General features: G+C 44.8%; 1 protein-coding gene across 6 annotated transcripts in view; it reads left to right on the forward strand.

Moving 5' to 3' along the window:
• CACNA2D3 (calcium voltage-gated channel auxiliary subunit alpha2delta 3) overlaps positions 1–13857 on the forward strand; it is a 1184653-nt gene that overhangs the window by 185228 nt on the left and 985568 nt on the right. For 4 of the 6 annotated variants that reach the window (XR_005210766.1, XM_037798412.1, XM_037798419.1 and 1 more), the window contains exon 2: positions 11140–11221. Coding sequence is in view for 5 of the 6 variants with exons in the window: in XM_037798412.1 (XP_037654340.1) it covers positions 11140–11221 (82 nt within the window). In the remaining variant the exon portion in view is untranslated. Of the gene's footprint in view, positions 1–10226; positions 10474–11139; positions 11222–13857 lie in introns of those variants that run through there. The other 2 variants (XM_037798428.1, XM_037798434.1) reach the window with 1 other exon arrangement.

Consider the following 13857-nt stretch of genomic DNA (forward strand, 5'->3'; position numbering starts at 1 on the left):
TTCCCTTTTGCCATAGTTTCTCCAAGCATCTCTTGTTTGGCTGAAATTTGTCTTTTGATAGTTTTTGTGAGAAGGTCTCATTTCATTCCCTGAGATTTTCCTTATTCAACACTGTTGTATGTAGCCTTTACACTAGATGTCAGTTTGGCTGGATGTAAAATACTTGACCTAGACTTTTTACCTTAAAAATGTAGTAGCATTTGCCCCATTCTCTTTAGGCCTTGAATGTTGTTGAGGAAGTACCTGAAGCCAGCCTGATTTCCCCACTTACAAGCAACTTGGTCTGTTTGCTTAGCTACCCAAAGGATACTTTCTTTATCTTGACATGTCTGAGAGCTAACCATTTAGGGTAAACTTTTCCTGATATACTACAGTATGCCATTTCTATATGGAGATTCAAGTTTTCTTATATTTCCATGGAATTTTCTTGAATAATATCTTTAAACATTTGTTCTGTTCCCATTGTCTTTGTTTGCTTCTTTGAACTCTACAATCATGCATATGTTGGATTTCCTTTGCCTGCTTTTAATAAGCTTATTTTCTTGGTAATATTTTTAATTCTTTCTTTATTTCCTTTCTATTTTATTTGCTTCTATAATTTTTATTTGCTATGTCCTTTACTTTGTTTTCTGCAGTGTTATTCTCCCTTATGTCCCTTCCAATTTAATCTTTATTTCTTTGGCAGCTCTATCTTTTATGTCTAATTTTTTTCCTGAATTATTGAAGCTCATATTTCATCCTCTCCTGTTGTTTCACCATATCTTTCCCCAATTCTTGCATTTCTGCATTGTGGTAGGATTCCAGCATTGAGAGAGACTGCTTCATTGGTTTTTAAATGCACAGTGAAATATTTATCTAGGATTTTCAGCTGCTCTCTGGCAACATTTTCCTCATGAGTACTCTTTGTTCTTTAGTAAGTTTTGTTATTTTTTTCACATTTTCAAAGTTAGAACTTTTATACTAATGCTGTGCCTGTGGTGATTTCTGCTTCTCTCTTATTCCTGCACACCCTCCACATCTGTAACTGCACCTGCACATGGGAAGGGCACCAAAACATGGCAAAGTGGAAGAATAAGTGAATAAATTAAAATGCAGAAATATTAATATACTATTTAAGGCCATTATGAAAACTGCAAAAGAACTAAAAACAGAAATTTCTAACAATCATTTCCTGTGGAGAGAAGGGGGACTTTACATCTCATTTTTACTTTTCTGTACTGGTTGAACTTTTCTTAAAATTATGCTCACACATTGCTTCTATAATTTAAAAGAAGTGATGGAATAAAAAAGAGAAAGGAAAACAGGGATTTCACTGATAATAAAGATATATGAGAGATTTTCATTGTCTATATGTTTTGTTTGGCAAGAACTGTTTTAAAGCATTGAATTGCTATTGCAAAAATATATATGACTGAGTTATTTTTTAGATCATTATGATTTTTGTAGTTAAGGTAGAATCAGTAGTATTTGTAACAGCAGCATATTATTACATAAATGTGCCATGATTTGTTTAACCAATACCCTATTTTTAGGTACTTAAGTTGTTCCTTATTTTTCTATTATAGACAATGTTATAATAAATACTGTTAGAGCTAAGTATTTTTGAGCTCATAATTATTTCCTAAGATAAATTATTAAAATTAAAATTTGCCAAGAGTTTTCAAATTTGGGGATTAAATGATATATTGTCACTTTAATTCACATCTGTTTTAGTTTCCTTGACTGCTCAAGCAAATACCATGCAATGGTTTGGCTTAAACCATGGGAATTTATTTGCTTACAGTTTTGAGGTTAGAGAAAAGTCCAAATCAAGGCATAAGACTGGTATTCTGGGGCTGGCTGCTGGTAATCCTTGGTCCTTATCTTGTCACACGGCAAGGCCCGTGGTGGCCTCTCCTGGTCTCTCCCTTATCTTCTGGGTTCCACTGATTTTAGCTTCCAGCTGCTCCCTCTGTGGCTTTTCCCCCTATGTCTGAATTTCATTCTGCTTATAAAGGACTCCAGTAATAGGATTAAGACCCATCCTAAATTGAAATACCCTCATCAAAATGTTCAACTTACAATGGGTTCACACCCACAGGAATGGATTAGGTTTAAGAACATGCTTTTCTGGGGTACCTACAGCTTCAAACCACCAAAACATCTAAAGAATAAATTTGTCAAGTAAATTTTAATTATTTAAATTAGTTTGTGCTTTAGGTGCCGTACTTCTTAACTTCAAACATTTATCCTTAAATATGTGATTATTAAAGCTCTATTATAGAAAAAAAAGACCACATTTATTCGACCATTTAGAATATTTGAACAATTAGGCTATTATCATATGATGAGGGGTCAACTCCGCGCCAATGCGTGTAATAGGAAACGTGCAGATGCGAGATCGTGATGAACAGAATGGTCATCTGATGAGGGGACCCTTTGCCATCCAAAGGGTCTGAGAGGAGCAGCATTAACAGTTTAACTTGTGAATTTCCAGTTCGTTTCATGTTTACACGATCACAAGCTATATACCTATGCTTTAAAAAAAAGCAGAAATGGGTTCATACTACACATATTGTTCTACAAGCAGTTCTCTTTCCTGCTTAATGCTTCCACTTATCATAGACAGCTTGCCATGTAGGCATGTCAGTACATAGAAGTCTGCTTCATCCTTCATAATGGTGACATAAAATTCTATTATATGACAAATGTGTCTAATTTTACTAGTCTTCATTTGATGGACACTAAGAAACCTTGCTGTTTCTTAAAATATCCTCAAAGAAACTGATCCAGTCCTGTAAAGACATTTTCTTACATCCCTAGCCTCCAGAAGGCAATCTGCCCTCTATGAAAATGGGCAACTTTAGATTTAGAGAGGGAGAAGGTGTGTTATGCATGGATACTTTCTTCTTTTTTCTCCAGTTGGCTCAATGTTTTGAACGTAAAACAAAACCAGAATAGTAGCCTCAGCATATGTTGCGACTGTTCATTTAAGGGCTGCACATTTCACATGAGCATTCTATTCTTCTCCTGTCCAGAGAGATTGGTTGCCAAGAAATTGCATCACTGTGTGTGTGAATGTGGCCATGTGCATGAGTGGCCACTGTTCTCCAGGGACAAAGGTGGTGAGTAGATATTGGTTTAAAGGAATCCCCACAAATACTAGGTCTGCCTTACCCTAGGACAGATTGCTTTTTGCAGACAAGGAAACTGAAATGTTATGGGTGATCACACATGCAGGCACACTTATGCAAACAGCACACACATGCACTTATATATATAGTCACACACACACCCTTACACACAGGCACTCACACATGTGTATTCACATCTGTAGCCAGCCAAACACATGCAAATACAGGCTCACATATACACTCACACACACAGATACCTACACTCAAATTACAACCGCAGACTGAGACATATTCTGCCCATATATACACCCACATATGATCATTGCACTCAATGAAATGTTGTGAGGGCTCACCGTACACCAGACCTTGTGCTAGGGCACGGGGTGGGAAGAGCGCAGGGGATGGCTGGAGGAGCACACAAGCCTTGCAAGCCATAGTCCTTGGTCCTCGCCCTTGACCAGCAGGAGTGGGTGAGCTGGCTTTAGCAGCCGTGGGCTGGCTGATCCTTTGAGTCCTCCCTCTGGGCTGGGTCTGTGCCACTACCCAGGACAGCTGTCTTAGATTGGAAACAACTCCGTGGTCGAGGGAGCTCACTTGGTTTGCGTTTCCATCCATCACCATTTTGCATGTTAGGGACCCAAGGGTCCCTTTGCTCAGTCATTGGAAGACTTAGAAATGTTTTAAAGGAGCATCCAGTTTTCTTGAATTCGGCTGAAGTTGCCTTAAGGCAAAGAGCTTTGGCACAATGACCTGGCTCTGTCTTCAGGACTATCTTTTGCTAGGAGTGGGTTTCAGACATAGCCACCCTGCTCCTGATAGCAGAACACTCTTCTGTAGTAGCACAGTAGTCTTGTCAGGATATTCTGGCCCCTGAGCATCACTGAGGGGCTAGAAACAACGTCACTGCTGTATGAAATAGAATTTTGAAGATGGCAAGTAAACATCTTTCCTCCAGTAAGCTTGGAAAACAGCATTCAGTACAGCATTTTCACAGTGTTTTTAAACCTTCAAGGAATGACTTTCTTATTTCTCCTTCTCTTCTTACCCCAACTGGTGTCCTCCCACAGAAATGCAAGTGAGGATTTCTCTTTAGAGAAACAGTTTCCCTGATTCTCTCCTTCTTGGCAAATCTAGTGCTTTTGAAAAGGCTCTGTGTATTGGGTGAGGAGGATGCGCAAGCCTGATGAAGAATGGGAATAGGCAGGGACATCAAGAGAAAGGAATTTCAAGCTGACACCCATCCCATCAATTAGTAGATGCCTATTGAGCACCCACAGCATCAAAGGCCTTGCTGAATGCATTATGGTCACATAGATGTAGAAAATGGACACATTCCATTCAGTGGAGCAGATGCATATTAAACAAATAAGTCACTGTATCAGTAATGATTAACTACTAGGATGAAAAATGAAGTGAGGTAGGAGCATAGACGTGTACAGGGATGGGGGGCCATTTCACCTGGAGCGGTAGAGGAGGTTCTCCCAATGGAGGTGACATTTGAGTTTGAGCAGAAATGTGACTATATTGAGCAACAGCCGTGGGGAGATACGGAGGAAGAGTTTCCAGGCAAAGGGTACAGCACATGCACAGGCCCTGAGGTGGGGACAACTCAGCTTACTCTGGGAACTCCAAGGAGACCAGTGTGACTGGAGCAGAATGAGCAATAGAGAGACGGATCCAAAGTGAGGTTGGCTGGGGGAAGCCAAGGGCATGTGTGCCCTGGCAAGGAGTTTGCATTTTAGCTTAAAACAGAAGCCACGGGAGGATTTTGAGCAAGGATGCTTATGGTCTGATTTTTGATTTTTAAAAAGATGGCTCTGGCTATTGTGGAAAGAAGGAATGTGCTTAAAGGAGGCAAGAGGAGAAGGGATGACCCATTAGGAGGCAGTGGCAGGAGTTTAGGTAACATGACAGACGTCTGGCCAGGCATTGGTGGCAGGGATGGAGAGATGGGTTCTGCAAGTGTGTGCACACATATGCGTGCATGCATGTGCATGGATGTTTGTGCATGTGTGTACACACACATCGTGATGGTGAAGGAGGAAGCTAGGTCCCAGCTGAGACTCCTGTGACTTTGGCACTCCAAAGCGAACAAGAAGCAGAGTAGCAGCCCCCGTTTGGAAATACTTTTTGGTCTTGTAGAATGAAAGTGGTGACTAATGTTTTTCTTTTTAATACTTACCTGCATTATCCCATTTCATCCTTATATCCACATGAAGTCAGTTCTTTTGTTTCCCATCTTTTGCAGTTGAGAAAAGGATGATTCAGAGAGATTAGGTGATTTGTCCAACATCACACAGCTATTAGGAAGGAGAGCCAGGACTTGAACCTGGTTATGTTTGATCCAAAAGTTCATAAGCCACCAGGATCTTCATGTAACAGGAGCTTGTACTTGCAGAAAGTGGTCCATGACCACTGGCGTCAGAATCCCCGAGGAGCTTATTAGAAATCCAGATTCTTTCCCGCTTCCCTGCCACCTTGAGTTTACTGATTCAGAACCTCTGAGGATTGGAGAACCACTTCTGTAGGAAATTAATGACTTTAAGTGTCTCTCACATGTCATTCCCATGTCCACTCCTTCCACTCTAGCCCAGCCTTTTATCTAAGCTGTTACAATAGCTATTAAAATTTTTATTCTAATTGTTTTTAGTAAGTAACACATTCAAATGGTTCAAAAGTCAAAATGATTTAAAAAAGATATACATTATGAAATGTTGCTCTCAATCTTGTCCCCATCTGGTCTTTTCCCCTTAACCCCCAACAGGTAATAACTATTGCTAGTTTATTGTGCATCTTCCATTGTTTCTTTAACCAAACACAAGCACACACAAATAAATATTCTTATTTCCCCCTTTCTTACACAAAGGTATCATGCCATATACACCATGTCCCTAGCATTTTCCTTTCATTTACTATATATGAGATCTTTTCATTTCCGTATGTAGAAAGCATCATTTTAAAGTGGCCACATAGTACTCCATGTGTGGATATACCAGTTTCATTATTTATCATGTAACAAATAATCAGATAGGTTGTTTCCGTCTTCTGCTCTTAGAGATAATGTGCTAAGGAATAATTATATATGTACCTCATTTATTAGCTATAGATAAATTCCCAGAAGAGGAATTGTGGGTCAAAGGTTAAAGGCATTTGTCATTTTGCTCCTTTGGGAAGAACCATTTTGCATCCCTACCAGCAACATCACAGCCTTTTAGCTGGTGTCTTTTTCAACTCTGAAGCAGATCTCCACCCAGTTAGACCCAACTTTACTATCCTGATATGAAATTCAGAGACAATACAACCTACTCATAGTCAGCATAAAAGAAGAAATCAATATAATGCCCTCTTTAATAATGTCAAAGAGAAATAAAATAATTTATAGTAAAACAAGAGGTATTTCACTATGTGAATGCTTGCACATGCACATGATTAAGCTAGGTGTAGTGAAGGCGTCAGATACTTGCATCTCTATGCTAAACACCGTGAAGCCACACCCCAAATGCAGACTGTTGCAGGTGTGCTGTGACTCAGGATCTTTTCCAAAATGGTAAAAAACAAACAAAAAAACTCTTGGTAAGGTTGTGAACCAAACAGAAAACAACCTTCCCTTTATTTACATAGTAGTTATATTCTTGGAAAATTAGCTGTTTATTAAAACCATATAAAAATCCTTTGTTTTTAAATGGATTAAGTTTTAGATTCAGATTATAAGCAGGTTTTCCACCTCCATGAATGTCCAGTGGACTTGTAAGGGATTGTCCTGCCCCCATCCACTGAATGCCAGTAGAGTCTGAAGTCATTCTGATAAAAAACAAAGCCCCTCACGGTTCAAAATGCTGTTGGGGGAGGGGGGGCATAATGCCCTCTCCTGCCCTGAGAACCACTGCTCTGGAGCCTTCTCTGGAATCCATTCCCCATAGTGGGACCAGGTGAACATTTCTAAAATATTCATGTGTGTTTCCACCTTTCACGTCCATTCAAATGCCTCCAGCAGCTCCTCACTGTCACGGGCAAAGTGCAACATCCTCAGTCCGCCGGGACAGAGCATGCGGTTCTGTCAATGAAAGTTTCATTTGGCTGATTCAGTGCTTCCAACTGAGAGCAGGGTGTTGAAATACAGACCTTTACATGAAAACGGCAAGTGGGACCCAGTGCTCTGGTGCTGCGTGTGGCGTATTGGAACGTGCTTCTGGTCCCTTGGCCTGATGTGGCTGCACAAGCCCCCTGGACCAAAGTCAAGAGACCCTATTTAAAATGATTGTATGTGTTTGGATAATTGGCAAAACCTGTGAGAGCTTCACAGTCTTCCTCTGTTAAATAGGAGTATGGGACTACTTAAATTTGAGATCCCTTTCGGCCTTGAATTTTGTGATTTTGGAAGGGCTGATAGATTGTGTAACTGGTAGAACCCCAAAGCTTCCTGACACTGTTGAGTTCTGAGTTTATTAATAGCAGATTGTTCAAATATTTTTATTTTTAAGAGAGTAGGAATGTTCAGTGTGATCCATCTTAAATGTAAAGTGCATCACTCTCTAAGACGGTCTAGATACTCAAGATGCTACTCTCCTGGGTCTGGGGTCTGGGACTCCCTGTGATGAGGCTTCTCTTCTTGTAACTCTCTAGTTGCCCTGAAACTAGTCACCTTCATTCTAAAACATCTTCATGACTTTGATACCCAAGTGGTCTTTAGTTCTCTGAGTGTAATATAGCCCAGCAGTTAAGCTGTTGTTTTAATCTGACCAAGCTGCATTATTTTGCTGTGCTTCAATTTCCCCATCAATTAATAGATATAACAATAGTATGCATGTCATGGATACTTTTTCTTCATACACACTATTGTCCATTTCTTGTCAGTTTATAAATATGCATTTATTATCATATTTTTGGGGGGGAGAGGGCTAAAGCCTGTCTCCCTTCTTAGTGTATAAGCTCCAGGAGGGTAAGTCACCTGATTTGTTCACCACATGGATTGCCAGCACTTCCTACTGTGCGTGTCACATGGAAGATGCTTGATGATTATTGATTTGTATGGGTGAATGCATGAAGAGCTGTAACACAGATGCTGTATAGATAACGAATGGAAGCACTTGGCACGATAAGGGTTAGTATTCATTCGTTCTTTCCTTCGTTCGTTCGTTCATTCATTTAGAAAGAAGGTTCCTGTGTTCTGACAACCAAGGAAATTAATTTTCTCCCAGCCCCCAATTTGAGCGGTAAAGTCATCCCGATCTCTTGCCCCGGGGTCAGGCCGCGCGCTTGACTGGGTTTGGGAAAGGATGGCACGCTACCATCCGCGGGAGGTGTGCACAGAAGAGCAGAATTCATTATAACCAGTTAGTCATCCGTGGAGATTGTAGACGCTGCCCGTGGGCGGGGCGCACCTGGCGCTTCCCCGGCTGGGCCTATTCCTTGCGCTGCGCCCCCGGGTGGGAGCGCGGCCGGAGAATCCCGCAGGAGACCAGAGTCTCCCACCCTCAGAAAAAGTAGCAAATGGCCCCTCAGCAGTCCTCCTGGCGCAGCCAACTCTGAATCAAGCCCGGCATCTGTTGGGGTAACTTTTTCCTAGGACTGGTGGGCAGCAGTCGGCCTGGATTCTCGCCCAACCACCGGCGGAGGCTGGAGCACACCTTTATCCACGTCTCTAGAACCTCAGAGTGCTGAGAAAGAGGGCGGGTGACAGGCACGCAAAGCCCCAGTTGCAAAAAGATCTGTAAATAAACCGAACCCAGGCAGCGGGCGCGCTGTCAGAGCGCGCGGTTCCCAGGGTCACTCGAGTTGCGCTCGGCCGGGTGAGGATGACTCAGCCTCACTCGGGTCGGTCTTCATTGCCAGCCCGCGCGAAGGCTCCACAAAGTTCCCAGTCACACCCCAAACCTTGCACGGGGACAAGGGACTCCAAAAACTGGGTCCGGGGCTGGGGGGCGGCGGTGACAGAGGCCGCGGGGGAAGCCTGTTTTCCCGGACACCAAGGGGTTTTCCAGCTTCCTTTCACCTCGCCCCTTCCTCTGCGGGCGGGCAGAATGCGCCCCCGCCCATTCAGCAGCCTTCTGACCCAGTGGGGGTGGGAATCCGAGTGGGGAGCGGGTGAACCCCCGGGACTCAGAGTAATCCTTTATTCCCGAAATCAAGGCAGTCCGCCAGTCAGGATGGACTTGCATGTGCGTCCCCTCCCAGCCCTGATCTCCAGGCCGCCGCCAGTCACCTCAGCTGCACGGTCCCCGGGTCTCAGCCGGCAGGAGCGCGAGGTGCTCGGATGCTGCCCAGGCGGGGTTCGGGCGCGCCAGGGGCGGCGCCGCTGCGGGCCGCTGCGGGGAATCCCGCGCGCTGGAGTGCCTGCGCCGCGGTGGCAGCACCGCCCTCCGCGCCTTTCCCTCTCCGGCGCTACTGCGGGAGAAGCAGCAACGGGCGGCCACGCAGCAGTGCCCTAGCCAGAACCGGCTGAGTCCTCAGTACTATCCCAACCCCTCTCCGCCCCATGTGAACCCCTTCAGCCGCCGCGAGCCCCGGCTCCTTCCCCAGACTTCTACCTATTACCCGGCCGCCTTCCGTCCGGAAAAACGGGCGGCGGGGGTGGGGCTCACGCCACCCCTAGTTCGGCAGGATGCGACCCTGCTGCTCCTGACCCAGCCAGGCCCACAGGCGGACCGGACGCACAGCTTAAGCTTAGAGCTGCACTTGTAAAGTGCAGGGCGCTGCGCGGGGCCCAGGCCTCCCTCCTGCGCCCCCACCCCCACTCCCTGCTCGGGTCGTGAGGGCCCGGGGCCAGTCTCCGACTCGCGTCCGCGGTGGCGGACTGCAGAGTTGTAAAGAACTCGGCGGCCGCAGTGGACCGGGGCGGTGCAGGGCGCGCTTCGCCGCGGCCAAGGACACTGGAGTTTGCGAGTCCCCGCCCGCGCGGCGCCTCCCGCCCTCCCTCCGCGGCTCGCCGGACTCCCCCGTGCCGCCGAGGCGGGGCCGGGTGGCCGCCGCGGCGAGAAGCGCGTCTTCCTCCCTCCTCCCCCAACCGCCTCCCTCTCCACCTCTCTCGCTTCCTTCTTCCTCTCCTCCCTCCTTCCAACCTCTCCCCCACCCCCCACCCCTCGCTCCTTTTCCTGCTCCCCAAGTGAGCCGGGCGCGCGAGAGGCAGGCGGGGCGGTGCGGAGCAGGCAGCCCAGAGCGCTCGCCCGCCGCCCGCTCCGTGCAGCTCCCCGTGGCGGCTCTCGTCTCTGCCGCCGCCGGCGCGTCGGAGGGAGCCCAGCATGGCCGGGCCGGGTTTGCAGCGCCGCTCGTCCCGGGGGGCCTCGGCGCTCCTCACCGCCGCCCTTCTCTATACTGCGCTGGGGGACGTGGTGCGCTCGCAGCAGCAGATCCCACTCTCCGTGTAAGTGCCGGGTTTTGCGCCGCCTGGGGAGGAGATCCGGCAGCCCCCCCGACCCACTGTGCCCAAGTTTGAGCGCCAGCAGGTGCGGCTGGGCAGGACCTACCGCGGGCGTTGGTTTCGCCTCTGGCACCTGCCTTACAGGACCCGGGTCGGGCGGGGAGGCTGGGGAGAGATCCGCTTGCCCCTTTCTCGGGTTGGCGAGTGAAACCTGGAGAAGCTCACCTCAAGTGACAGCAACAACTTTGGAGCCTGTTTACCTAATCCAACTTCCACGGGCCATTTAATTACCCCTCTTTGCTATCTTGCCGTTTCATTTCTTTTTTTGGGGAGGAAGGGGGGATGGGTGAAGTCCTTTGACCAAAATTTGCCGGGTAATGGCCAGTTTGGGTGGTCAAGTCTTCAGGCAACTATTTAAATAAAGCTCAGGGGTCTTTTTAGAGAAACCGGGAGACTGCGCATTCTGAACTATATGACCCGTCTCGGGCCCCTCCCGCGCTGCACTCTGCAGTTTGGACCTGGCAGTTTCTACCAAAGCGCTTTTTCCTTTTTTTCTATATATTTTAAAAATGTTTTATTGCTGTGTTCCTCCAGCCACTGCCTATGTGTGCGTGCGTGTTGCCAGTGACGCGGGTATTACATTTCTTTCTGTACCCTTTCTCACTACAGGGTGAAGCTCTGGGCCTCGGCTTTTGGTGGGGAGATAAAATCCATCGCTGCTAAGTACTCTGGCTCCCAGCTTCTTCAAAAGGTAAGGTTTCTGTGGTGACAGGAAGCGATGATTTTTCCAGCACAGAAAATGGAGGCAGATTTAGTTTTCCAAACAAATGTGAGCTTCTAGCAGCATCAGTTATCAGAGAGGTGTCTCTGATTCCCCGTTTCCTGGCATTGTACTGTGCAGTGACTTCTCTCTACCAACCGGTTATTTTTAGATGACACTTGATTCTAAACACAAAGAAAAGCCGGATACTAACTCGCACTGTCCTGGCTGGGGCTCGGAAACTGAGCGTTTTTGCATGGCTCTCCTCGCAGTGTCGGTGTTGCTGTTTCAGTGTGAAAGCAGATGCTCCTCTGGCCAAAAAAATGCTAACTTCATCCAAGGGGCAGAATTAGTGCCTATTTTATGATGCCTTTCGCATTGCATTGGTGGTGGGGTTCAGCATATCAGAGAAAGACACTGCACTATTGTTTGTCATCCCTGCAGTTGTACAATCCCATTATTCCCCAATCATCTAGACTCAGGGCTGGGATGCATTACATCATTACAGATAAGGAGAATGAATGTGGTTATCTTTCCACCCAGCTGCACTGCCGGGTAATAACCTATGAGAGGGGTCCACAAACTTAAGAAATTGGTCTGCGTCCATATAATTCTGGAGAGTAATGAGAATGGAGAATGATCATTAGGCTCTTATCAGAAGCTGCATCAATTTTAATTCAAACAGGCAGCATTATGCTTAAAATTACATTGTGAGATATATGGTCCTTTCCCCTCCCTCCAAGAAATAAGCATAAAATGGGCTGGAGAGGAGAGATTAGAGTGGCTCAAAGAATTTCAAGTTTGCAAATCAATAGAATTAATCCACATATTCTCTTAAGGATAGAAAATAAATTGGCCTTTGGGGGATAATTCTCTGAAAATGGGGACAAGCAGCTTAAATTGTTAAGTTAACTTTTAAGCATTTTTAAATGTGGTTTTTGGGCCAATGTACCATATGTGTTATGCATGCTGCCTGGTAACCGAGTACGTATTTTATTTATGGCATTCTGCTTCAAAGAGTAGCATTTTGGGGGACGTTACATGAAACATTTTGTCACACACAATCCAGTATTATAATAATGCATCAGTCCAAAATGGAATGATAGAAATAATTTTGGCTTAAAAATTGCCAATAGCCACATTCCCTGAAACCTTGGAAAGATTGTTTGTTTAACTTTTATTTGGGAAGGAGTTCACTGAATTATAGGCAGTTGATAAAAACTTGAGGCTACAATGTGCCTTTATGGAAGATGATAATTTAAACACCTGCAACCCACCTCAGAGCTTATAGGAATTGCTTCTTTCCCTAGTAGTCTTTTAATGTGGACAAGTCCCTACCAAGTTTTGGCATTTTGCCTGTGTATCAGATGTTTGTGTGTGGAGTTCTGGACTATCACATTGCCTGTGTATTTTCCTTATGCTTTTAAAGAAGAGAACATTTGTATAACTTTAAAGAAATAATTTTCATCTGTATATTGTAGTTTGGTTGTAGCAACTCTGAAAGAATGCCTTTAGGGCCTGTGGCTTTTTATTTTATTTTTTTTCAGTTATGCTTATATAGCTTCTATCTCACATTTTTTAGGCACACATGAAAAATGTTTTCCCCTCTCTCTGAAGTTAACACACACACTGCACAAAACCCCATCAACTCGATTATCAGCTATTCTAAAATAGCAAATTGGAAACAGCTAAAATGCTTCTCTTACCTTCTCATCAGCATCCTTTCTGATATTGAATTCATGAGCCTTTGTCATGTTTGCAGCTTGACAATTGTGTAATTATTTCCAGCTGTTTATGGCATTGTTGTCATTTCTTGCTGCTGCCTGGCATTTTGTAATCTGATGCAAGGGGAAGGTGAGGTGTTGCTTGGCATTAGATTCCAGGGTGGGCATGGGCTCTAACACTTGGATTACAGTTGTCTGCCTTAGGGGTCCTAAAATACCCCTGGCTTTGGCTTGCTTGGCAAGGACTTTCCATAACTGATGGGTAGGATATATTAGACAACTTGGGGAGCATTTTCACAGGTATCTTTTTGCTGTCTTGGTCTATTGCCTCCAAAATGTGAATATATTTTAAAAATTAGCAAACAACATTGGTTTAGAGAGTTCAGAGTATGGATAGGAAAAGACCTGAGATGCTCAGAATGTGGGAGGCATACCAGCATTCGGAAAAGCAGGGAGACAGTTGCCTCTTACTTGTGCATTTTCATGTTTCTGGTCATTTGCATGAGGTTGCAAGGAATTGCTCTTCTGAGTCAAAACTCCGTCCACCCTTTTATCACATCACTGTGTTCTCAACAATTAAGATGCTCTCAAAATGAGTTAGGAAACTTGGTTGGAAAATGCATTAACACTGTATTAAGGTGACTCAAAGGTAACAATATCATGTTGTACAATAGACTGTAATTGCACTTTTAAAGGCATGGTTGTTAAATATGATTCTCAGTTAAGTAAGATATGCTATATACCACCATATAATTTTATGTATTATATCTAGTTTCTCTAATTGATACTTCATGCCGTGAATCGATGTAATATGTTCATTTCTAGAATGGGAATTCAGTAATTTTTGTGCTAAGGCAAAAACTTTATAAAGTAGATATTGTGAATAACGAGTTAAATAATAAA

The sequence above is a fragment of the Choloepus didactylus genome, chromosome 1, assembly GCF_015220235.1.
Source record: "Choloepus didactylus isolate mChoDid1 chromosome 1, mChoDid1.pri, whole genome shotgun sequence".
Classification (NCBI taxonomy): domain Eukaryota; kingdom Metazoa; phylum Chordata; class Mammalia; order Pilosa; family Megalonychidae; genus Choloepus; species Choloepus didactylus.